This window comes from Heptranchias perlo, chromosome 8, assembly GCF_035084215.1.
Source record: "Heptranchias perlo isolate sHepPer1 chromosome 8, sHepPer1.hap1, whole genome shotgun sequence".
NCBI lineage: Eukaryota > Metazoa > Chordata > Chondrichthyes > Hexanchiformes > Hexanchidae > Heptranchias > Heptranchias perlo.
Genome location: NC_090332.1, coordinates 19688426 through 19714054, shown reverse-complemented (window position 1 = coordinate 19714054; position 25629 = coordinate 19688426). Strand labels below are relative to the sequence as shown.

Sequence of the window (25629 nt, the reverse complement as noted above, 5' to 3'; positions counted from 1 at the left end):
GTTTTAGCCTGAAAATCATGATGAGAGAGTGTGCTATTTAACACCTTACTTGAGATACTTATGTAAATAATAAGGAACTTGATAAAGAATATATGTATTGTCTCATTATGCCCCTGCCTCAGCTCATCTGCTGCTGAAACCTTCATCCATGCCTTTGTTACCTCTGGACTTGACTATTCCAATGCTCTCCTGGCCGGCCTCCCATTTTCCACTCTCCATAAACTTGAGCTCATCCAAAAATCAGCGACCCGTATTCTAGCTTGCACCAAGTCCCATTCACCCATTACCCCTATGCTCACTGACCTACATTTCCTCCCGATCCGGGAATGCCTCAATTTTAAAATTCTCATCCTTGTTTTCAAATCCATCCATGGCCTTGGCCCTCCCTATCTCTGTAACTTCCTCCAGCCCTACAACCCTCTGAGATCTCTGCGCTCCTCCAATTCTTGCCTCTTGCACATCCCTAATTTTAATCGCTCCACCACTGGCAGCTATGCTTTCAGCTGCCTAGGCCCTAAGCTCTGGAATTCCCTCCCTAAACCTCTCCGCCTCTCTATCTTTCTCCCCTCTTAGAGTCATAGAGTCATAGAAGTTTACAACATGGAAACAGGCCCTTCGGCCCAACATGTCCATGTCGCCCAGTTTATACCACTAAGCTAGTCCCAATTGCCTGCACTTGGCCCATATCCTTCAATACCCATCTTACCCATGTAACTGACACTCCTTAAAGACACTCCTTAAAACCTACCTCTTTGATCAAGCTTTTGGTCACCTGTCCTAATATCTTCTTACGTGGCTCGGTGTCAAATTTTGATTTATAATGCTCCTGTGAAACGTCTTGGGACGTTTTATTACGTTAAAGGCGCTATATACCCCGAAACCTCCCTCGAGAGCCTGCGCCTCACAACTTGAGCCGTCTCTTGGAAATTCCCTCCCACTCTGGACGGAGGGGTTTCCTGTAAGGGCTGCTCCTGCAAACTCTCCACTTCATTGCCCTTGTCTCCTGTCAGGACCATCTTGCCATTCGGCAGAGGCGGGGGTCCCTGATGGAGGGCTCTCTACCTGGGAGTCCTCCCCTGCACCACTGGGGATATGGGGTGGAGAATGTTGCATGGAACAGTCCCCACAAACTGGCTGCTAAGCTGGCTTACAGACTCCCAGACTGCTTTCAATTTCTGCAGCCTGGATGAGTCTGTTTCCCACATTTACATTGAGTGTGAGAGGTTGCAGCCCGTGTTTCACTATTAAAGGGGCTGCTCCTCAAGTATTGGTTGCACTTCAGTCCCACTTTCCTATCTTTGGCCACCAGGTAAGGAGAGGGGTGAGCAAGTCAGAGGATCTCCTCGTGGGTCTGCTGGGCCTGGCCAAGGTGGCCATCCAGCGGTCCAGGTTCGACGTGGCCTGTCAGAGCGGTCGCACTGGCTGCCTGCCTCTCTTCCGCTGCATTCTCTGTGCCCAGGTGGCCCTGGAGAAGGAGCACACAGTGTCTGCCAGTACACGTGAGGCTTTCCGTGACAGGTGGGCACCACAGGGTCTGGAGTGCATCCTTGATCAATATAATAAAATTATTATTTGACTTTGTTTATTATTTGATTTTGATTTGCTTTTTAAAACATAAAGCACACCCTAAACCCCCCTTCTTATAAAAGGGGCCTAAAAGATCGAAAAGAAAGAGGGGGGGGCGCAAGCAAGTCAGAGGATCTCCTTGTGGTGGGTCTGCTCCTGGGCCTGGCCAAGGTGGCCATCCACAGGTCCAGGTTCGACGTGGCCTGTCAGAGCGGTCGCTCTGGCTGCCTGCCTCTCTTCAGTGGCATTCTCCATGCTCAGGTGGCCCTGGAAAAAGAGCCCGCGGTGTCTGCCAGTACACTTGAGGCTTTCCGTAACCAGTGGGCACCGCAGGGACTGGAGTGCCTCATCGACAAGGATAATAAAATTCTAATTGAATTGGTTGTGGTGATTGATCAGTCAGGATGACACGGGTTGACCCAGTGTCATCGGGGGAGGGACACGTTTGTGTCTAACCCCCCCCCCCCCCTTTTTTAAGGGGCTTAAAAAAAAACTTTTTTAACGGGCTTAAACCAAAAAAAGGTGCTATATAAATGCAAGTTGTTGTTGTTGTTAAGCATGTTCACTAAATTAAGTTCAGTTTTGTGGCACCTGCATGATACCCAATTATCTGTTCTGACAGCTACTGTAAACTAGACATTTTGAATACACAAACATATTCTGTTGGAGTGTAAATCAATAGTTAATCAACTGAAGTAGAAGGAAACAAATAACAAGATAAAAAGACACGCATCAACATTTTTATTTTGGTAACTTGAGAATTTACCAAAGATGAAATGAAGAAACAAAATGTGTTCCTTCCTAATCCCGCCACCCAAAAAACACATATGTTTGCATTCAAAAATAGTTTAAAATATTTAATTTAAAAGTGGATTATAGGATATTGAAATATTAACAAATTACGTATGTATTTATATTTAATTTATGCATTTAATTTCCATGTGCCACACAAATATGGCAGCCATAAACTTCCTCTGTTTTGCCGGGGGTAACAGGGGAAATACCAGATTATGTTAAAGGTGTTGTATAAATGCAAATTGTTATTGTAGATACTTTTTGCCACAAATTAATAACGAAAATGAGTAGCAAAAGTATGCCTTTTCAGGCAGAAGTTTAAACAGACTCTCCAGTTAAAACCAATCAGTACATAACCTAAAACAACTGATTTTAAACTGTAGTGTTTCCATTTATTTAACTTATAAAGTTATGATGTAGAACAATAATTTGCTTACTAAAGTATGTTTTAAAAAATATATATAATTTGATTATAGAATCAGACGGGTAATGGATGACAATCTCCCACACGTGAATTTGTTCGTTATCATTAAAACAACCAAAACCATCGTCTGGATTCGAATGATCCCACATTATAATTTGAGATTACGTGATCCTCTTGGTCTAAGGGTAATGAATAAAACCTCGGTGATTCAGTATCACGTCTTTTTGGGTGGGGAATTTTACATCAATCTTTTTTTTGTTCTAAACAATCCCAAAGGTGGAGTCACGCCCTTTTCCCTAGAAGAGGAAGAGACAAATATGGTATGGAAAAAGGCAGTTACTTAAGCGAAACGCTGATATCACCTGACAAGGAACGACTCGTCTCAGTTTCATCGGGTAATGAACTGACGTCAATTTCCTTAAAGTATAAATACCTGAAGCTAAGGGGAAGTTGGCATTGAGTCTGCAACAGGAAAGGGAGATACGGGAATTGAGGTGCTTTGGGTTTTTTTTAAAAAACAAAAGGTAGTTGGCGCTTTACAATATATTGGGGTCAATTGTAGTTAGTCTTAAGTTAACAATTAACTTAAAGGATTGACTTTAAGTCAAGAATCTACTTGTTGGGACTGACTGGGAAGTGAATCAGACCTGAAACTTGCACCCTAACTCTTGACTGCTGCTCTCACCTGTTACAAGGATATCGAGACCGGCTGCTGGGAGTTTCCGGACGTGGTGGTCTGAAGACATTTTGTGGACTTTATTCCACTCGTTGTTTGTGAGCGAAGAAGATGCGTGTCCTGGGCTCGTTGATACTGGCGGTGTTGGTGCTGAGCGTAGTCGCGCAGGAAGATGAGAAGGGTGAGTGAGTGCTGACCTGGTGCTTTGTTCTCCAGGTGCGGCTCCACTGAGACAACCTGGTCGCTAAAGTAACTTATTTTTTAAAATCACTAATTCATTCACTTCTGCAACGAGAATAAAACCAACTCTTGCTAACGAATTAACTTAAGTTTTTTTTATATATATATATTTTTTAAAAAACACTTAACATACTTAAATTCCCCTCTTAGTTTGAGCTTGTAGATTCGTTTAGTTGAGTGGCAGAATTAATAATTAGTGGCTTCGGACTCATTTCGCTTTCCCCCAAAATGACAAAGGGTTTGGGGGGTTCGTGGTTTGACGCTGTATTTTTTTAAAAGCGGCGAGGTGGGGCGCGGACTGCCGATCCAGCGTTGTCCGCTAGGGTGCGCCACGGGTGACCAGGAGGTCGTTACTTCACCATGGGATAGGGGTCGCTGTCAATTTCTCAAACTGGTTTTAGTGGGTTGCTGCTGGTTCATCCATGAATGGGTCCAGTGGAGCCACAGGTAAACCCAAGTAAAAGGTTTTGTGTTTTCCTTTTATTTTCCTCCCCCTCCCTTCTCAAGTGGTTGGCCGTAGTAAATCTAGCGAGTTTACTTCTCTACTTATTAGCATTGAGCCCAACCCCCCCCCCCCACCCCCACCTAATACTGCTAAAGTTTGTTCTTGTGCGTATTCTAGTTCAATTTTGGGAATATCGGGTCTCTGACTTGTGCTTTAAACTACAAGTTGATTCAGTAGATAGCATTCTTGTCTTGTATCAAAAGGCTGTGGGTTCAGACCTGGTCTAGGACTTGTAGGTAATCTGGGCTGGCATGATGCTCATTTTTGGGTTTAACATAATGTACAGGATGAAGAAAAACAGTCTGTCAGACAGATGTTCTGTTAGTCAAAGGTGCAGCATTTCTGATTTCCTTAAATTCTATTTTAGCTTTGAACAAATGGCTCATTTGTACTCATGACTGTAATGCATTTGTAATGAATTGTCTGAGTCCAAGGTGATTACACTGAATTTTGAAAGTTCTTAAGCTGTAGAAAACTTGAACCAATGTTCTGAGGGGAAGGAATTGAGGTTTCCATTTTTACTAAGGACTCTGGGGTTATCATTTGAGTGTGAACTTAATTTGTTATATGCCAGAATTAATGTTTTAAATGATGTATAATTTTGGACTTAAATCACATCTCATGTATAACTTTTTTGTTTTAATTTAGACTGTCCTGTGTGTATGACAAACCAATTTGCCAAATGTATGGGTTCCAATTGTATCTGTTTCTTGCAAGTATCTGCTGATGAGTCTCATACAGTAAACTGCACCACATGTAAGTTTTTTTAAGACTTTTTTAAAAAAGAAAAACTTTATTGCTTTTATGATGTGCTCTATCTTGAGTAAGACATTGGTAAAGGAATGTGCTTAAAACAGGAAGCTCTAAGCAGTTTATGCACTAATGCTTTATGAATTATATATGTACCTTCAGTTTGCTTACACATTTTGCCCCTTGTGCAATATCTTACTGAGCAAATTACTACTTGCAGTGCTTGTCATGTCTAAGTTTAAAACATGGTTAATGTAGCATGCGTAAGAGAAATGGGTGACTTAGACCTATGGTTCCCAAAGCTCTCCACTAGGGGCTTTCTTCACCTTGTGTCTTGTTCTGAGATTGATTGCTGTGAATGGGATTTATTGTGACTACCATGATAGATGATGAACTAAATGAACCTTGGTATTCCTATTCAGCCTTGTTTCTATCCTTGCTTGTGTCTCTCTGGACAAATGACTGGTTTTAAAAGGTATAGTAGGACTGTAATCAATTACTTGCATGACTGGTTTCTCAATTAACCACTCATAATTTGCATACTCATTAAACATAATCAAAAAATCCTTGTTCAAGAGCATTGCAGTGAAGTTCAGTTCTTTAATCTAAATGGCCTATTGGTAATTGTTGGTCCCTAGTGCTATCAGAATCATGTTTTATCCATAGCATCTGTCTTTGCATGCAGCACATGTGCAGAGGGTGTTGCATCTCAATTGAAATGTAGGACAAAACTAGTGACTGCTCCACATTTAGTTAATGGCATAAATGTTAACTGAACAGTGAATCTTGGAGCCAATCCATTACTTAAAGCTCCTAGCAAGCACCTGAGAATCCAATAGGTTAGAAAATTTTTTGTATGCTTTGGGCCCACTGGACTATAGCAATTAATTAAGCATAAAGTTCTACACTTCTGCATTGTGGATTAGAATTTTGTGAGTTTCCCATGCTCAGGCTTGTTCCTCTGAGGTCTAGGGCTTTACTTCATTTCTTGAGCCAACCACTCTTCATTTCTTAACTCAATGTGCACAACTTCAGTGCCTTTTTCCATAGTTTTGCTACCTTTTGCATTTGGGTTAAATTGAACTGCAAAGGATATAGTATAATGGACAAATTCTACAACTTCAGTTACCCACTGATCTGTCCCTATTGGCAATACATACCAGGATCCTATGTAGTGGAACCAGCTATGAACTTTTTTTAAAAAAAGTAACTTGTTGCATTTTGTCAGGTCTCTGGCCTCAAGTCCAAATCTAAATATTGTCAGTACAGTATCTATATAAAGCAGTCAACACTTTTCAGTGAAGCATTACATCAAATAAGTAATCAACTCAAATTTCTAACTACCCATGTGCCCTACAACACTGCAGAAGTTTGAATCCCCTGCTTATTTTAGTGTTGCATGTCCCTTGCTGTGTTTTTATGCATACTGGACTGCTTGTTTCCTTGTGCTACTTCCACTGGGGGAGGGGAAGGGGGAAGAGAAATGTGTGAACTGTTGTCGCCTTCCCTTCATCAATGTGCTCTTCTGACAAAAAAAGCTATGATATTTACTCAGTACATTGCAGAGACACTGGCTAATGATGCATGTACCCAAGCTCCATGAGTGGAGAGTCAGGACTAACTGATACCTTCAGCAGAAAATGGCACACAGGATAATCTAATATTTAAAGTTTGAGGCAAATGGGGTTCTTCAGTTTTTATCAGCACATGCAACACTAAAATAAGCAGGGGATTCAAACGTCTGCAGTGTTGTAGGGCACATGGGTAGTTAAATTTGAGTTGATCACTTATTTGATGTAATGCTTCACTGAAAAGTGTCTTGACTGCTTTATATAGATACTGTACTGACAATATTTAGATTTGGACAACACTTGAGGCCAGAGACCTGACAAAATGCAACAAGTTACTTTTTAAAAAAATTCATAGCTGGTTCCACTACATAGGATCCTGGTATGTATTGCCAATAGGGACAGATCAGTGGGTAACTGAAGTTGTAGAATTTGTCCATTATACTATATCCTTTTGCAGTTCAATTTAGGGGAGCTCTTCTCTGAATCAGTTGGTGTTACCTTTCCATTATAGCAGACAACTGTGAAGCTTCCTTTTTCCTAAATCCCACAACATTAATATTATTGTGGCCATCAAATTCTGACTGGTGGGGGGAGAAATAGAGGTGCAGGGGTTTGGAGGGAATTCAAGAGTGGTGCCAAGGCAGCTGAAGGCTCTGCCAGCAGTTGTGAAAGGAGGGAGAAATTGCAGTCAGAAGGGTTTGAATGCTAAAAGGATGGGAAAGATTTGAGGACTAGAATGAATTTAAATTTAATACACTGGAGGATAGGGATCCTGTATAGCACAACAAAGGCAAGTGAAGGAGCCAGCTTTAATGACAAAACAGGATACAGGTGGCTGTGCTTTTAGACAAGTTGGAGTTTGAGTGGAAACTGAGTCTAGATGTGACAAACAAAAGCTGAGGGTGGGTCAGAGATGGGCAGTGTATGCAGCTGGAAATAGGTGGTGTTTCTGATAGAATATAACCCATGTTAGTGATGGACACCAGTTCAATGTGTGTGTTTACTTCACATCCTTTCCAGATTAGAAGTGACCCATTGAAGGAGAAAGCTTACCATCACCTTAAGGGCAACTTGGAATGGGCAATAAATTACTTTGCCATCATTGCCCACATGCTGAGAACCAAAAAGAAATTGTGTACTAGAACTGAAGATTGGCTACATTGCATAAGTTAAAGATGGTTTCAATTGAGCCTATTAGTCAAATGTCTACATCTCCCTTTTTAGTGACGAGAAAATGCTGGATGATGAAGAATGAAATGTACAGACTGAAGAATAATATTGGAACCCGCAGAAAGCCCACTGAGCATGCTATGTTGGATAATGATGGCATCTATGATCCTGATTGCCAGGCTGACGGAAGTTTCCATCCCAAGCAGTGTAATGGGACTAGCACCTGCTGGTGTGTAAACAGTGCGGGTGTTCGAAGGACTGACAAGGGAGATGATAGCAAGCAGTGCCCTGAACTTGTGAAGACTTTGTAAGTACACTGCAATCCTAAGTATTGGAGGGAAGGGGCTAATTGCTGGTCGGGAGGCAACACTCCTGCTCCTCCTGACTCCATCAACCTTTTTAAATTACCTTTTTCCAGAGCAGCCATTTACAAGGCTGCAATCATGCATGGGAAAACCCTGAGCGAAGCAGGTCCATTGCCTGCTGTGCTTGGGGCAGCCCAACTCCTGAGGGGTCCTAAAACAAATGTTAGGGGCCCTCATTAGCATATGCCAGGGGCCTAATGCCTCTTGTGGCTACCAGACACTTGCAAATTGTCCTAAGGCCATATGTAAAAGGAACTCAATGATCAATTTCTATCTGTTGAGAACAAAGTTAACCCTCTAGCTGGCTTGGTAATGTGATAACCAGAGATGTGAAGGTCTGCAGGACACTGAAAACCAAGCTGCAGTTTTAGTTGGCTAAGCTGCTGTGCATGGGGGGGAGGAGGCAATGTCCTGAAGCCTCAACACTGCTACCTTCACTTGAGCTCTCTGGACTTGGTAAGGAGCATGAGTCTGTGTGCATTCCATTAGCCAAATGAAAATCCTACAAGTGGGTGTAGGTTTCTTAATGGCTACATGGTGATGTACCTAGCTAACAAAACAATTGAGAATCTTCCATGTTTTAAATAGTTTATAGTGATGTAAAATTTCAAATTCCCTCCTGTTGTACTTGGTATGTTAATTATGTATATGTAATAAAATCACCTGACAAGTTGTTTTAATAAGTCAATTTTTTCCCTTACAGTTGGCTTCAAATTCAACTGAGGCACCAATCTGTAGAGCAAGAAATGGATGAAAATAAACTCAAAGAGTAAGAATCCCTACTTTTCACGTCGTTATGGTGTTGGCTTGTGCTCTGTAATTGCATTATTCTGAGTCGGGTTGTGGGTTCAAGCCCCACTCCTTAGATTTGAGCATATGCTATAGGTTGACACTTTAGTGCAGTACTGAAGGAGTGGTGCATTGGCAGAAGTAGTCTTTCAGATGAGATATATTGAACAGAGGCCCTTTCCCTCTAGTGACTGAATAGTGCCACATGATCTTTTACAAATAGCAGAGTTCTCCTGGTGTTCTGACCAAATTTTTTCCCTACATTACAAGTTACATTTCAATGTATTTCATTGGCTGTGAAGCACTTTGGAAAGTCATGAAGGGTCTAATAATTAATGCAAGTTTGTTCTCTAATTGGGTGTGGAACTCTTGCATTTCAGGCACCTGGGGTCAGCATAAAGTACAACTCTACCTCCAAGAGCAACATTGTAGCACCAGTGTGCCATTTTCCACATTAGTCACCCTGTGGCCTTGGCGTGAGGCTGGAACTGTGACCGGTTTGTTCTGTAGACCATCGCCTGTGGGAACTGGATTGAGACTCTAAACTCACTTCAACCCTTAAAGCCAGCAGAAGGGTAGTTTTTATCCTATTGATCTGGACTGGATTTAAACCTAGGTGAAAGCCAGTGTCTAATCCATTGAGTGTGTGATTCCAAATAAAGCTGTTGGACTATAACCTGGTGTTGTAAGACTCCTTACATTAATCCATTGAGAGCCTGTCTTTTTTTATATGTTGCAGTTTGATGGCTAATGTGTACACTTCACTTACAACTCTTTCTTTCAACAGAGCTATCACAAAGACTTTTGCTGCCTACCAGGTGGACCCAGCCTACATCGAGAAGATTGAGGTAGTCAAATGTTCTTGGACTGGATATTTTCTCTTAACCACCTAGTGGTTGGCTGTTCCTAAAATCTCTTAATTCCTGTAATCAAATACTAAACCACCTGACACCATGCCATGTTTGTACACATGGACCCAACAATAGTGGAGTTGAGTCTTTTGTCCAGTCTAAGTTGTCTACATTGCCTGTAGCTGGGGTATTTGTGCAATGGTTGCTAAGTAATATTTTTGATTGGATAAATAGCTTTTATTATCTATATATTGGTATTTGAAGTAGTGCCTGAGATGCACTGCTACTATCATGGAATTGCTTGTAACTTTTATAATTGTTGTGGAGAATTAACTTGACTAGCATAAATTATAGTGCTGGTCTCTGCAAACTGATTCTTCCAATTGTCTGCTGGATTAAAGTGCAACTCTGCAATTCCAGGTCCCAGTTTTCTGACTGAGTTAATGCAAAGCTTGAATATGTTTAGTTACTCATGGCTATTTAGCTTTCCAATGGCCAAGTCAAAAATGCAGGGAATGTGAATGGAGATTACTCATGTGATCTAAATTTTAAAGGCTTTTAGCAGCCAGGCCAACTACACTTGGTTTCTAAGTAATTTTTTCAAACTGAAAGAATGAAGTGATCCTTTTATAAACACTGAAAATTTGAATTCTAACTTGTCATTCTATTTTTTCTTTAGTATCTTAAGGAGGACCGGTATATCATGGTGGATCTCAAACAAAATGCTACTGGTGTAAAGTCACCATCTGATCTTGCTACTGCTGCATATTACCTGGAGAAGGATGTAAGTTGCATTTAAACACATCCTATAAACTAGATGCTAGCTATAGCTCAAACTTTCATGCCCTTATTCAGACTACCATACCTTTTTTAAAAAAAAAAGTTTGGAATACAAATTTCAACTAATGGACAAAATGTATGTCAACTAGGAAGGAGTATTGAATTCCATTAGCATATCACTAGCATGTGAGCAGAAGGCTTTGGGAGACTTTTTAGCCTAACTCATACTAAAAATATTTGTCCTTGTGATCTAAGCTCCCCATTGTACTTTAATCCCCAGAAGATAACTTGTTTCATGTGATGCATGATCTTGTCATTAGCTGTAATATAACATTAACTGTAATCCTTTTTCTTCCCTGCCAGGTCAAGGGTAGCAGCTTGTTCTCTTCTGCATATAATAGATCAATTCTGGATGATGGTATCCTATTTGATGGGGTTAAGCTTGGGTTTGAACAAGCTTATGTGTACTATATTGATGAAAAGAATCCAGAGTTCTCCATGAAGCGACTGACCCCTGGCATTATTGCAGTCATTGTAGTGGTGTGCCTAGCAATTGTTGCTGGACTTATCGTGCTTGTAAGTATAAAGGGAGAGAATTTAAAAAGCTGCAGTTTGTTACTTGAAGCTTAGTTTTGTACCTAAGGAACCAAAAATACCCAACAAACTTGAGCTGAGTTTGAAGTGCATTTTTGTGTGAACCTGGGGGCCAATTGGTGTCCTAAATAGTTGGCAGTCCAAAATGTGGAACTTTGTAAAAACTGTTTGGAGAGGGGTGAGAAATAGCAGTTAGCATGTTATCTTGCTAATCTAATGGCACACCCATTTTTGACAATAGAACTGAAACCGGTTTGGAGTCTGCTTTGCAGCTTGAGCAGTATAAGAAAATAAATAATTCTTTTCACTGTTCTGAGTCTGCAGCAAGTCTTGAGCAAATTGAGGACTTCTAAGCTCATGAAACCTGAGTGCTAGCATGAAGAATTTCTTCTTGCTCCTCCCAAATCTAAATCTATTCCTGGATTGTGTATTTGCAGCTTCTTTGTGTAACTATCTCAGTAGGTGCAATAGGTATTTTTAAAGATTCCAGATCTGCACTTTGCTTATCACTGACCAAATGAGTGTTTGGTTCCAACTTATATAGTTCGATCAAGTTAATACTTTATGTTCCTCTTCCAGTTCATTACCAGAAGGAAGGCAGCGAAGTCCCACATATATCAAAAAGCTGAGGTAAGTTTTCTGCCATGTAATTTGCAATTTTTTAAGATGGAAATATTTCTACTTTAACATTTGCATGCTTCTAATATCTGCATTCTTCTATTACAGGGAAGAGAATTGGATGAAATGCAAAAACAGCAGCTGACTACCTAATCCTATAACTGGCATCTTTAAGAACAAGTCATTATGCTACCCTGAATTTAGGAGGGGGGGGGGGGGGAAATTGAAGGCAATGCAAGTGGACAGTCACCTAGTTTTGGGTTATCTACAAGGTTGCTGTGCAGCTCTTTGATTTCCAGTCATTTTGAATTTAATTTATCTATGCTCTATCCTCATCACTTGATACAAAATGGTACTGTTACAGGACCCCCCAAGAAATTGGATGTAATATTTGAGCCCAGCCTTTTATTGGATTTCAATGATTTATTTTGTACTTGTTTGTGTATACTGGCATTTGGTCTCTTTAGACTGTCATCTTAGCATTAAATCTAGGACTGCATCTTTTTGGGATAGGATTGAAGAGCTTTGCAAATAGTCAACCTAACTATAACTTTTTAAAACTATGCTGTACAGTTCAACAGCCTGTTTTAGGTCACTGTTTTGATACTTTAGCAATTCAGCAGAACTTGTGTACAAAGTACTGTTTTTAAAACCATTATGTAAAATTTCATTTTTAATAAAGACTGTTGTAACATATTTTTGAAGCAGAGTTTCACTTGTTAAATTGAAATCCAGACTCTTAATGTACTGATTTGTAATGGTTCCTTTTCCACTTAATGAAGGTGTGGTTGACTTCCATACTTCTCTCCTACATCGCCTTTCCCCATGGCCATTTTTAATTTGACCCAGGCCGCTGAATTTGTGAGCTATTTTAGCCCTTAATGCAACAAAAGGTTTAGCAATGGATCCTCCAAACTGCAGCTTTTCAAAAATGCTATCCAGTGGCACTTACTCACCAATAACCTGTGTAGCAATGCTCAATTTGGGTTCCACCATGAGCACTTGCTTCCTGACCTCATTGCAGCCTTGGTCCAAACATGGACACTGGGTGAAAGTGACTGCCCTTGACATCAAGACAGCATTTGACCTGTGTGGCACCAAGGACCCCTAGTAAAACTGAAGTTAGAGGATTGGGTGAAAACTCTCTAGTGGCTAGAGTCATATCTAGAACAAAGGAAGATGGTTGTTGGGAGGCCAATCATCTCAGCCCCAAGATAAAACTGCAGGAATTCCTCAGATGTGTCCTAAGCCCAACTATCTTCAGCTGCTTCATCAATGACTTGCCCTCCATAAGGTCAGAGGTTCACTAATTGCAGTGTTCAGCTCCTTTTGCAATTACCAAATAATGAAGCAGTCCATGCCTACATCCAGGCTTGGGCTGTTATGTAGCAAGTTAACATTTGCACCAGTCATCAGGCAATGATTTCTCTTGAACAAGAGAGCATAATGGTGTTACCATCACTAAGTTTCTGCCACCATCAACATTCTGGGAGTCACCATTAATCAGATTGAATTGGAACAGCCACATAAATGCTGTGGCTACTAGAGCCGATCAGAGGCTGGGTATTCTGAGGCAAGTGGCTCACCCCTTGACTCTCCAAAGCCCCTCTACCACTAAGTCAAGACTGTGATGGAATACTCTCCACTTGCCTGGATGGGTGCAGCTCCACCACAAGCTCAGCACTATCCAGGACAAAGTCTGCTTGCTTGCCCCCCATCCACTCCCTACACAATCGGCATGCCATGGCTGCAGTGTATACTATCTACAGGCTGCACTGCAGCAACTTGCAAAGTTTTCTTCGGCAGAACCTCAAACTCACAACCTGCACCACCTAGAAGGACAAATGCATAGGAACAATCAAGTTCCCCTTCCAAGTCACACTCCATCCTTACTTGGACATACATCACCATTCCTTCATTATCACTGAGTTTAAAAATCCTGGAACTCCCCAACAGCAATTTGGGAGTACCTTCACCCCATGGACTGCAGTGGTTCAAGAAGACCCTTCTCAAGGGCTACTAGGGATGGGCCATAAATGCCAGCCTTACCAGTAATGCCCATATCCTGAGTGAATTTTTTTAAACTTTCAACAATGTAGTACTCCCTCAGTAATGCAATAAAACATTAACATAGATATGTGCTAATATGTTGGAGTGGGGATTGAACACATAACCTTCCACCTCCACAACACTGGTTTTACCTCATCCACTCCTTTGTCACCTCCAGGCTTGCCTTCTTCAGCACTAGCCTCCCAAGTTCCATCTACCTAAGCTCAAACTAATCCCAAAACTCTTGTTACCTCCATCCTATCCCATACTGTCTGCAATTTTATCACCCCTCTCTTCAGCAACCATTTTGGTTCCTTATCCTCCTTCAGCCACATGTACCAGTTCACATCGTTTGCTCTTTTGACTTTGACCTCCTTTGCATCTTCATCTTTGTAGGCCTCCCATCGTCCACCCTCCACAAACTCCAACTTGTTCAAAATTCAAATGCTATATTTTAAGTCCTGCTCACCCATCACTACTATATTTGCAGACCTATACTAGTTCCCTGTTTCCCAATGCATTGAATTAAAAATTTTCATCCTTGTCTTCATCTTCAATTCCCTCCATGCCTTTAGCTTTTCTGTGTTAAAGATGTTATATAAACCCATGTTATCATTGCTTGCTGCATTGATCGCTGCTGTTTCCCTTCCTTGGGCACTCGACTTTCTTTAGCAGAGCTTTCAGCCATCTTGGTCTCACATTCTGGAACTCTGTCCCTAAACCCCTCTGCTTTATTATTTATCTGCCTTCTTCATAAGCCTCTTCCATACCTATCTCTTTAAACATGGCTTTGGTCAACTCCCCTAACTCGCCTCTGGAAATACCTGTGTTTGAACTTGGAAGTCTCATTTTTCCTTTCAAGATAAGCTTCCTTGGTCCTTGACTACCCTCCAGTAACACTGGTTAACAATGCATAGATCTCATGCAGCCATTAGCAGCCTCAAAATAAATTTACCAGATTTGCTAAGGCCAGCGCTCCAGTAAAAGTGTACATTGGATTCAGTGTCAGTCCCACATCATGATGTCATAATGCATTGGCTGCAGAAGGAATCCCTAGATGTTTTAGCGTCATGGTAACCACCGTTGCTAGGCAAGCTCCCTAGCCAAGCTGACACAGCTAGTCTGCGCATACACAAAAATCAAGTTCATAGCTGGTCTACATGGAGGTCAACTGCATTAGATAGGCATAAACATGTGGGAGTAGCATGCTTAGGCCACTGTCCCACAACCTGGCCCTCTTGGACCACAAAAGGTAAAGGCAGGTGATGCGCATTAACTTGGTTTTCTCATCTGATGCTGAAACGCAGTGCAGCTGTCCCCTAACCTATTACTGTCAATGGTGAATGTTTAGAGAATTTTGTTATTAATTCAGCAAACAGATAAATATCATTAAAGTTATAAATTCTGAATTTAAAGATGAAGCTGATTCCTTCTAAAAGGTGATTCTAGAATGATCCCAGGGTTTAAATAGAAATTGCACTGAGGCACTTGTGTTGCATACATTGATGGCTAGCCACATGCTTATTTTCTATTTCTATTCTCAATGCAACTAATAAAAAGTTAATCATTGATGTTTTGTGAAGACAGCATCTAAAAAGAACACTATGTTTCCTGACTGAATTTTAATGCACCTTAAGCTGAACTAATTTATAATATTATAGAATCATAGAAAGGTTACAGCACGGAAGGAGGCCATTCGGCCCATTGAGTCTGCGCCGGCTCTATGCAAGAGCAATCCAGCTAGTCCCATTCCCCCGCCCTATCCTCGTAGCCCTGCAAATTTTTTCCTTTCAAGTACTTATCCAGTTCCCTTTTGAAGGCCATGATTGAATCTGTCTCCACCACCCCCTCGGGCAGTGCATTCCAGATCCTAACCACTCGCTATGTAAAAATGTTTTTCCTCATGTCACCTTTGGTTCTTTCGCCAATCACCTTAAATCTATGTCCTCTGGTCCTTGAACCTTCCGCCAATGGGAACAGTTTGTCTCTATCTACTCTGTCTAGACCCTTCATGATTTTGAATACTTCTATCAAATCTCCTGGCAACCGTCTCTGTTTCAAGGAGAACAACCCCAGCTTCTCCAGTCTATCCATGTAACTAAAGTCCCTCATCCCTGGAATCATTCTAGTAAATCTCTTCTACACCCTCTCTAAGGCCTTCACATCTTTCCTAAAGTGCGGTGCCCAGAACTGGACACAATACTCCAGTTGTGGCCAAACCAGTGTTTTATAAAGGTTCATCATGACCTCCTTACTTTTGTACTCTACTCCTCCATTTATAAAGCCCAGGATCCCGTATGCTTTTTTAAGCGCTTTCTCAACCTGCCCTGCCACCTTCAACGATTTGTGCACATATACCCCCAGATTTCTCTGTTCCTGTACCCCTTTTAGACTTGTGCCCTCTAGTTTATATTGCCTCTCCTCGTTCTTCCTACTGAAATGTATCACTTCACATTTTTCTGCATTAAATTTCATCTGCCATGTGTCCACCCATGCCACCAGCCTGTCTATATCCTCTTGAAGTCTATCACTATCCTTCTCACTGTTTACTACCCTTCCAAGTTTTGTGTCATCTGCAAATTTTGAAATTGTGCCCTGTACACCCAAGTCCAAATCATCAATATATAATCAAGAAAAGGAGTGGTCCCAGCACCGGCCCCTGGGGAACACCACTGTACACCTCCCTCCTTATCCTCCTGCATTTGCAGCTGTAAAATAGTACTTATTATTTTTACCTTTTACCTCACCGATTAAACAGGACCTTCTTAAATGGGTGGAAAAAAGTTACTAATTGTTAGTATTGTCTAGAATAATACAAGACATGCTACAGCTTCATAATTTGAACTTGAAGGGAAAGTTAAATCTTAAAAAAACACTTGATCAGTAACTAATACAGAAAATACACAGCAGATCTGTGAGTATCTGAAAAGAGAAAAGACCAGTTAATATTTTGCATGTGGACTCTTCACCTCAACAGGAAACTGGAAGATAAATGAATAACTGGAAGATGAAGATAAATGAATGAATAGGATGGAACAAACAAAAGTGGGGGGAGGAGAAGAGGAGAGACTAAAAGGTAGAAATCAAGAACCAGGAATGCTGACTTTTGTCACAGAGAGCAGTTAATGGACTAAATGGGCTGCAAAAAAGTTTTTTTGAAAAGTTGGAAAGAGGTGAACACTAGGTATGCAAAGATCACCACGGTAAAGCAATTAAAATGTTTTCAAATATTTAAAGGGTCTGAAAGCTAAATAAGGGTTGATAAGGGTAGTGTGGTTGATGTGTATATGAACTTTCAAAGGGTCTTTGATAAAGGACCACATACTAGGCTTGTAAGCAAAATAGAAGCCCACGGGATTAAAGGGGAAGTGGCAGCATGGATACAAAATTGGCTAAGGGACAGAAAGCAGAGAGTAGTGGTGAGCGGTTGTTTTTCAGACTGGAGGGAAGTACACAGTGGTGTTCCCCAGGGGTTGGTATTAGGACCACTGCACTTTTTGATATGCATTAATGATCTGGACTTGGGTATACAGGGCACAACTTCAAAGTTTGCAGATAACATAAAACTCGGAAATGTAGTAAACAGTGAGGAGGATAGTAACAGACTTCAGGGGGAGATAGAAAGACTGGTGAAATGGGCATACACATGGCAGATGAAATTTAATGCAGAGGTCTGAAGTGATGCATTTTGGTAGGAACAATGAGGAGAGGCAATATAAACCAAATGGTACAATTTTAAAGGGGGTGCCGGTAACCAGAGGACACAGATTTAAGGTAATTGGCAATAGAACCAGAGAAGAGATGAGGAGAATTTTTTTTACGCAGTGAGTTGTTATGATTGGAATGCACTGCCTGAAAGGGTGGTGCAAACAGATTCAATAATAACTTTCAAAAGGGAATTGCATAAATACTTGAAGGGGAAAAATTTGCAGAGCTATGGGGAAAGAGCATGGAGTGGGACTAAATAGCTCTTTCAAAGAGCCAGCACAGGCACAATGGGCCAAATGGCCTCCTTCTGTGCTGTATCATTCTATGATTTCAGCTATATTGGTATGTGGAGGAACAACGAGACTTGGGGGTATACGTGCACAAATCTTTGACGGTGGCAGGACAAGTTGAGAAGGCTGTTAAAAAAGCATACGGGATCCTTGGTTTTATAAACAGATGCATAGAGTACAAAAGCAAGGAGGTTATGCTAAACCTTTATAAATTACTGGTTAGGCCTCAGCTGGAGTATTGTGTTTAATTCTGGGTACCACACTTTAGAAAGGATGTCAAGGCCTTAGAGAGAGTGCAGAGGAGATTTACTAGAATGGTACCAGGAATGCGGAACTTCAGTTATGTGGAGAGACTAGAGAAGCTGGGGTTGTTCTCCTTAGAGCAGAGAAGGTTAAGGGGAGATTTAATAGAGGTGTTCAAAATCATGAAGGGTTTTGATAGAGTAAATAAGGAGAAACTGTCTCCAGTGGCAGAAGAGTTGATAACCAGAGGACACAGATTTAATGTAATTGGCAATAGAACCAGAGGTGAGATGAGGAGAAATTTTTTTATGTAGCGAGCTGTTATGATCTGGAATGCACTGCCTGAAAGGGTGGTGGAAGCAGATTCAATAATAACTTTCAAAAGAGAATTGGATAAATACTTGAAGGGGAAAAATTTGCAGGGCTATGGGGAAAGGGCAGGGGAGTGGGACTAATTGGATAGCTCTTTCAAAGAGCCGGCACAGGCACGATAGGCCAAACGGCGGCCTTCTGTGCTGTATCACTCTATGATTTCAGCTATACTGGTATGTGGAGGAGCTGAGCAATGGTCAGGAGACTCCACCATAGAGCAGGAAAGACCTGAGAAGAATAATTCTTGTGGGTGGTCTCGAGATACTGGGGAACTGGAGAGAAAAAGAAAGAGGCTGATACTATTTCACAATGATTGTATTTGTTTTAATCAGTTAAACAGCTTTTCTGCATTTTCAAACTGCAGCTCAATTTTGTATCCACAGGGCTGGAAAATTCTGCTTACCAAAATAAGCCACGTAGGAGTTACTTCCTGGTTGCAGTGAACTGAAATGGAGTTAAGGTCCATAGTGGAACTTTCTGGAACTCACCATAACCTCCGTATTGTGTGCACGTGATTTCTGCTTATTGTGTTGATGTGTGACTAGCTGCAGTAACTTCCTTGTGCCGGTACAATAACCTTGTTGTTCCTAGCCTGCAACTTTTCTTCTTACTAAGTTGTCAATGGTTAAACTGTTCCCTTGTATTGTCATCACAGTCTCAGCAATTGAACGATGGTTGTTTTTATTCACAAGCCGCCTCTTTTTAAAATAAAAATCTTTCCAAGCTCCCCCAGTCACTCGGTGGATACGATTGAGTCAAACAGACCAAGAAGATCCCAGGTTTGATTCATGGTGAGTTAGTTAGTCTCAGGAAAGTGGTACGGGTAGACAATCAGTTTCATTACTCAGGGGGCTCTGACCACTCTCCCTGATGAAATGTTTGAATGTATGTTTGCATGGATGTGAGAGGTGGAGCAGACCTGGCTCCTCTGTGGTCAAATAGCCTTCCAACGCTCACTGTCTATGCTCACACATGAATAACAGGCTCTTGCGTAAGATATTAGAGAGCTGGCAGCCAGCGAACTGTACCAAGAGTTAGTGCCTTCAGGAGGGAAGGAGGGAAAGTCAAAAACAAATTTGAAAAAATGTTTTTGCTTACAGTAGTTCTTATAAAAAAATTATATTTTATTTGCCAGATCCCCACCGATATTGTCATCAAGTTTTGGAATAGGGTCTCCAGACCAGTAAGCTATCTCATCATACGTTTCGTGTAGCACCAGAGTAGACATATTTTTAAACCTTCTGAGAAAGTTAGTTCAGCTACTGAGAAGCACTCCTGCTTCTACTGGCTCTAAAATAAGCAAAAAAAAACCTTTCAATTTACCTTTCGTATGACAGCCTTCAGCGGCCCCTTTAAGGACTGCAGGTTTGACTGCTGAGCGCCTGAAGAAACTGATCAGAACATGCTGCAGTCATTCGCAGTCCAATTTGGCAAAGGGGTCCTGAAACAAGCGTTAAGCCCCCGGTTTGCATATGGAATAGGCTTAACGTCAGTTTCAGGCACACGCCCTGGATGCCTACTGAGCAGCCCTAACTAATACAGCGGGCGGTGCAGTTCCATCACGGAATGAGCGCACGCATGCTGCTTGCCATATTGGACCTTTAGGTACTCACCTTATGCCTATAAAATGGGCGCAGCACCACTGAATTTATGGGTTAGTGTCTACTTGTCTGCGTTTGTAGTGGGAGCTGCTTGATTCTACTTTCACCCCTATCGAAACCTTTACGTGGAGATGCCAGTGATGGACTGGGGTGGACAAAAGTAAGGAATCTTACAACACCAGGTTATAGGCCAACAGTTTTATTTGAACATCACAAGCTTTCGGAGGCTTTCTCCTTCGTCAGGTGAGTGTGGGATTCCTTGAAAGTTACCGCATATATAGTCAGAGAACAATACCTGGTGATTACAGATAATCTTTCCAACTGCCCGTTATCAAGGCAATCAAAGGAAATGAATACAAGCCCGTTATCAAGGCAATCAAAGGAATTGAATAGTGTTCAGACAGAGAGACATTAGATACAAGACTACTGAATATACAAACGGCCAGAACCAAAGACAGAGAGAGAGAGAGAGAGAAACATCCAAAAGGAAGAGAAAGAGAGAGAATGACCAGTTGTATTAAAAACAGATAACTTTTTTTCCTGCTGGTGGGGTTACGTGTAGCGCGACATGAACCCAAGATCCCGGTTGAGGCCGTCCTCATGGGTGTGGAACTTGGCTATCAATTTCTGCTCGACGATTTTGTGTTGTCGTGTGTCTCGAAGGCCGCCTTGGAGAACGCTTACCCGAAGATCGGTGGCTGAATGTCCTTGACTGCTGAAGTGTTCCCCGACTGGGAGGGAACCCTCCTGTCTGGCGATTGTTGCGCGGTGTCCGTTCATCCATTGTCGCAGTGTCTGCATGGTCTCGCCAATGTACCATGCTCTGGGGCATCCTTTCCTGCAACATATGAGGTAGACAACGTTGGCCGAGTCACAGGAGTATGAACCATGTACCTTTACAGTCAGTGAAGTGTAGTCACTATTGTAATGTAGAAAACGCGGAAGCCACATCAAGGTCCCACAAAGCAATGAGATAATGACCAGAAAATCTGGTTCAGTGACACTGGCTGAGGGATAAATACAGAGTGTCTATTGACAGGGTGCAACACCTGCCCTTTCGTCAGAACTGAAAGAAGTTAAAGATTTAACAATTTTTAAGCAAGTACAGAGCCAGGGAAAGGAGGGGAGGAAAGAACAAGGCACCTGCCCTTTCATCTCTTTCCTTCCCACCATCCAGGGCCCTAAACACTCCTTCCAAGTGAAAAAGCCTTGTATTTGTACACCGTGTAAGGCCACCCCACCTTATAATACATGCTGTACAATACAAGATATGTACTGTGTTTTAAAATTGTAATAAGATCACAGAGTAAACGATCTGCACTGTATTGCTTTGAACTGCCTTGCTTGAAATTGTGTTTTTTTACTTGAACTGTGTATCTTTAAATTTTATGAAATAAAGTATATCTTGAAATTAAAAAAAAAACAGCAATTTACTTGTACTACTTTTAATTTAGTATACTGTATTCGCTGCTCACAATGCGATCTCCTCTACATTGGGGAGGCCAAACGCAGATTGGGTGATCACTTTGCTGAACACCTCCACTCAGTCCACAAGCGTGACCCTGAAATGCCGGTCGCTTGCCATTTTAATTCTCCATCCCACTCCCACTCTGACCTCGGCCTCCTACACTGTTCCTAAAAAGCTCAACGGAAGCTCGAGAAGCAGCACCTCAACTTTCCATTAGGCACTTTACAACATTGATTCCAATAATTTCAGATCATAACCATGGCTCCCATTTTTTCGGACAGCAAGTGGTGGTAATGGTTCTGCTGGTGCCATTTACAGCTCCTCTAGACCCATCTTTTGTTTCTTTACTTGTCCCATTACCACCCTCCTTGCCTCGCACCACCATCCCTTTTGTCATTTCATCACTCCTGCCCTCTCCTATCACAGACCTTCCCTTTTGTTCTTTCCTCCCCTTCTCCCTTTCCCTGGCTCTGTACTTGCTTAAAAACTGTTAAATCTTCAACTTCTACCAGTTCTGACGTAAGGTCAGCAACCTGAAACGTTAACTCTTGTTTCTTACTCCATACATGTTACCTGCTGAGTATTTCCAGCATTTTCTGTGTTTACCCTACTAGAACGCCTCAGGCAAGGGTCGCACATGAATTGTGACGATGATGTGGAGATGCCGGTGATGGACTGGGGTTGACAATTGTAAACAATTTTACAACACCAAGTTATAGTCCAGCAATTTTATTTTAAATTCACAAGCTTTCGGAGGCTTCCTCCTTCCTCAGGTGAACGATGTGGACCTGAGGAAGGAGGAAGCCTCCGAAAGCTTGTGAATTTAAAATAAAATTGCTGGACTATAACTAGGTGTTGTAAAATTGTTTACAAATGAATTGTGACGTTGCATAGCACCGTCGCCCCGCCCACTTGCACATACAGGCCCCGCCCACTTACACACACAAGGCCCGACCACCCACTTGCACATACAGGCCCCGCCCACTTACACATACAAGCCCCGCCCGCCCACTTACACATACAAGCCCCGCCCACCCACTTACACATACAAGCCCCGCCCACTTACACATACAAGCCCCGCCCACCCACTTACACATACAGGCCCCGCCCACTTACACATACAAGCCCCGCCCACCCACTTACACATACAAGCCCCGCCCACTTACACACACAAGGCCCGACCACCCACTTACACATACAAGCCCCGCCCACCCACTTACACATACAAGCCCCGCCCACTTACACATACAAGCCCCGCCCACCCACTTACACACACAAGCCCCGCCCACTTACACACACAAGCCCCGCCCACCCACTTACACATACAGGCCCCGCCCCTGTTGATTCTCCCGCGCTGCAGCGACTGACCTGTGACCCCGGAGCTTAGCGGACAGCGAGATGGCGGTGCAGCCGCGCGACAGGCTGTGCGGGGCGGACAGCGGGCAGGATGGCAGCTCCTTCGTGGCCTTCTACAAGTCCATGCCCGAGAAACCACACACCACTTTCCGCGTCTTCGACCGCAACGACTACTACACGGTGCACGGGAAGGACGCGCTGTTCGCCGCCAAGGAGGTCTTCAAAACCAACGGCGTCGTCAAGACGCTGGGATCAGGTCGGTGCGCGCTGGGCCTGCAGAGGGGAATCAAACCAAACCGTGCGGGGGCTCGGCACTCTGTACTCGGAGCAATTCATCGCATTAATGGGACCTCCGTGGCCCTGCTCGGTGCCTGAGCCTCGGAGGTCCCGTTGTTTACCGGATGCGGGTTCAGCTTTCTGTGATGTGGAATCATTAGATTGCAGTGATCGCATCAACTGGTGATTTTTTTTTGCTTCAAATGAAAAGGTGCAAATGCATAAATCGCCCTCGGTCCTTGCAATCCCTCATTCAATCTGTGCAGCCGATGTGACCTGCTGACCTAATACTTACCCTTGCAGGAGCATTAATGCATAAAGCACGATCGGCAATAAGATTATACGGGAAGCCTACCTGTTAGTAAGCACTAGTGTATGTTTGTAAGTGCTTTCTAAATGATTCGGTATGGAAATTTGTAATATGCCAATTTAGCGGCATCTGGTAAAGCCGGTGAGTAGCTGAGTTATGCGGAGTAGGAAAGTCACGGGTATGATTTCTGGTCTGCGCTAGATTGATCTCCGTTAGGATTACCTTAGTGCCTCAAGGTAGTAAGGGGAACAAAAGCAGCCAGGGTGCTGATCTCTTATGGTAGGTTTGTGCAAGCTTTTTGTCTTACCTGGTCCACTAGATGCCCACTTTGCAGGCTACATATAAAGTTTAAATGAGCTGAATTATATGTATTTTAAGCTGGAGACATTTGAGATCCCAGCGCTCTGATTTAGGATTTATCCAGCAATGAGACAACAGTACTAAGAATACTTATCCATACCCTCAGGCCTATGAAATTCAAACAGGACAAACTAGCAAGTAAGAAATATAACGCAAATTAAAATTGAGTTGAATGGAGCTTTCTTTGTGGGTTGGATTGCTGGGGATGAGGACAGAATTGGCCACAATTGGGATTCCTTCTGCGGTCAGAATATGTGCTAACATTAACTGTCTAAGCTCATTTGTGAAGAATTACCACTTGGATGAATTATTGGATGTCTACTGGTGGCTGCGGAAAAGCTCTCAGCCAGAATCAGTGCTCTCCGGGGAGGGGGGAGGAGAAAAAGAAAGAAAAGTGGGGGAAAATTATATTGGTTGTTATCATCCCTCTTCTTGCAGGAAACAATAAGATTGAAAGCGTTGTGCTGAGTAAAATGAACTTCGAATCTGTGGTCAGGGATCTTCTGTTGGTCCGACAATACCGCGTGGAGGTTTATAGGAACAAAGCTGCGAGTAAGACCTCAAAGGAGAATGATTGGTACTTGGCCTGCAAGGTAAGTGTTGGTAAACGGTAAAATCGTTCAATTGTTGGGTTGGGGGGTGGGGGTGAACAATATATTCATTGTGATATATTTGTGATTTGAAAATCTCTAGAATTACGGTATGCTTAGTAGAAATCCTTTTTTTATTCTTCACAGGCCTCTCCTGGTAACCTCACTCAGTTTGAAGAGATTCTTTTTGGCAGCAATGACATGTCTACTGCAGCTGGTGTGGTGGGCGTTAAACTGGGCACTGCAGATGGGCAGAGGTTAGTTGGGGTTGGCTACGTCGACTCCACACTCCGGAAGCTAGGAGTGTGTGAGTTCCCAGACAACGATCAGTTTTCCAATCTAGAGGCTCTGTTGGTGCAGATTGGGCCCAAGGAATGTGTGCTGTCAGGTGGCGAGACTGCAGGAGATATCACTAAACTTCGACAGGTAAATCTCTGGCTTTGTATCTAATGTACATTGAGAGTGGGTAAGTGTGAGATGTCAATTTTAGTTGCTACTCAAACTTCCAGTGCTAATATTTACAATCTTGCTGTATTGAGATTGAGGCTCCCCATTGCCTCTGTTGGTGAATTTGCTGCTTGGTGCAGAACTGAGAGGGGTCTAGGTTTAATCTGTTGTCTGTACTGGGTTAACTGATCTCAACTGTGGTGCTACAAACAGCTTCGGGGTTCCTAGTTGCTATCCAGCTGAGAAGAGAACGGTGGCCAGTTCCAGAATTGGGGGCTAAACAAGACAGAACAGAAGTGAGGTGGACCCAAACATTTGATAGCAGGACATGGGCTGAAGTGGAGCTGGCACAGAGCCTGGAAAGAAACATGGTTGGGACAAGAAGAAGTGAGTCAGCGACCTAGTCGGAGGCTAAGGAGGCCAAAGAGCAAGGGAAAGGTGCCACAGAACCACCATCAGTGGTGGGAGGCCTGCAACTACAGCATGACGAGAATGTACAATGTAAACACTTATTATAAAAGTTTACATAGTTCAATTATAAACTTGACAACAAGAAATTGGACAGCATTGTGTGCATATGCATAACTTTTGTAAGATATAGATTATGTATTAATTGTCTTCCCCAATTGTTACTATTATGATGCATGGTGACTTTTGGCCTTTTTTGTTTGTTGATGTAAAATGACACTAGACCGAGCAGAATATCAGATTCTTTTGGAATTCTTTATCTGCAGTGCAATAACACCTGGAACCTCATTGGAGAGCTTGATGCTTCTTTCCCCTGACATATGACTCTCCCTATGTTTCTTTTTCCCTTCCATTACCCCATCTCTTCTGAAGGCAAGTATTGGGTATGGTTTTGTGG

General features: G+C 42.5%; 2 protein-coding genes across 3 annotated transcripts in view; both read left to right on the top strand.

Moving 5' to 3' along the window:
- Nucleotides 1–3219: 3219 nt before the first annotated feature.
- On the top strand, nucleotides 3220–12390 carry LOC137324461 (epithelial cell adhesion molecule-like). Of its 2 annotated transcripts, XM_067988765.1 has the most exons (10): nucleotides 3220–3309; nucleotides 3481–3642; nucleotides 4855–4962; nucleotides 7752–8004; nucleotides 8766–8831; nucleotides 9639–9699; nucleotides 10382–10486; nucleotides 10846–11058; nucleotides 11656–11706; nucleotides 11803–12390. In XM_067988765.1, the coding sequence occupies exons 2-10, from the start codon at nucleotides 3573–3575 to the stop codon at nucleotides 11845–11847; spliced, it is 972 nt and encodes a 323-aa protein (XP_067844866.1). In that variant the 5' UTR covers nucleotides 3220–3309; nucleotides 3481–3572; the 3' UTR covers nucleotides 11848–12390. The 2 variants fall into 2 exon arrangements, with proteins under 2 accessions (XP_067844866.1, XP_067844865.1); XM_067988764.1 differs by having other exon boundaries at nucleotides 3229–3642.
- A 10394-nt stretch (nucleotides 12391–22784) lies between these two features.
- Nucleotides 22785–25629, top strand: part of msh2 (mutS homolog 2 (E. coli)) — a 71403-nt gene continuing 68558 nt past the window's right edge. Inside the window, exons 1-3 of the mRNA XM_067988763.1 lie at nucleotides 22785–23037; nucleotides 24166–24320; nucleotides 24465–24743. Coding sequence (XP_067844864.1) covers nucleotides 22824–23037; nucleotides 24166–24320; nucleotides 24465–24743 — 648 coding nt within the window. The 5' untranslated portion in view covers nucleotides 22785–22823. The remainder of the gene's footprint in view (nucleotides 23038–24165; nucleotides 24321–24464; nucleotides 24744–25629) is intronic.

What these genes read in the sequence shown, in the direction of transcription:
- LOC137324461 (XM_067988765.1), top strand. Translation starts at nt 3,573, where the DNA reads ATGCGTGTCCTGGGCTCGTTGATACTGGCGGTGTTGGTGCTGAGCGTA. An exon ending in GATGAAAATAAACTCAAAGA is followed by an intron (nt 8,832 to 9,638) that starts GTAAGAATCCCT and finishes TTCTTTCAACAG; the next exon opens with AGCTATCACAAAGACTTTTG. An exon ending in ACATATATCAAAAAGCTGAG is followed by an intron (nt 11,707 to 11,802) that starts GTAAGTTTTCTG and finishes CTTCTATTACAG; the next exon opens with GGAAGAGAATTGGATGAAAT.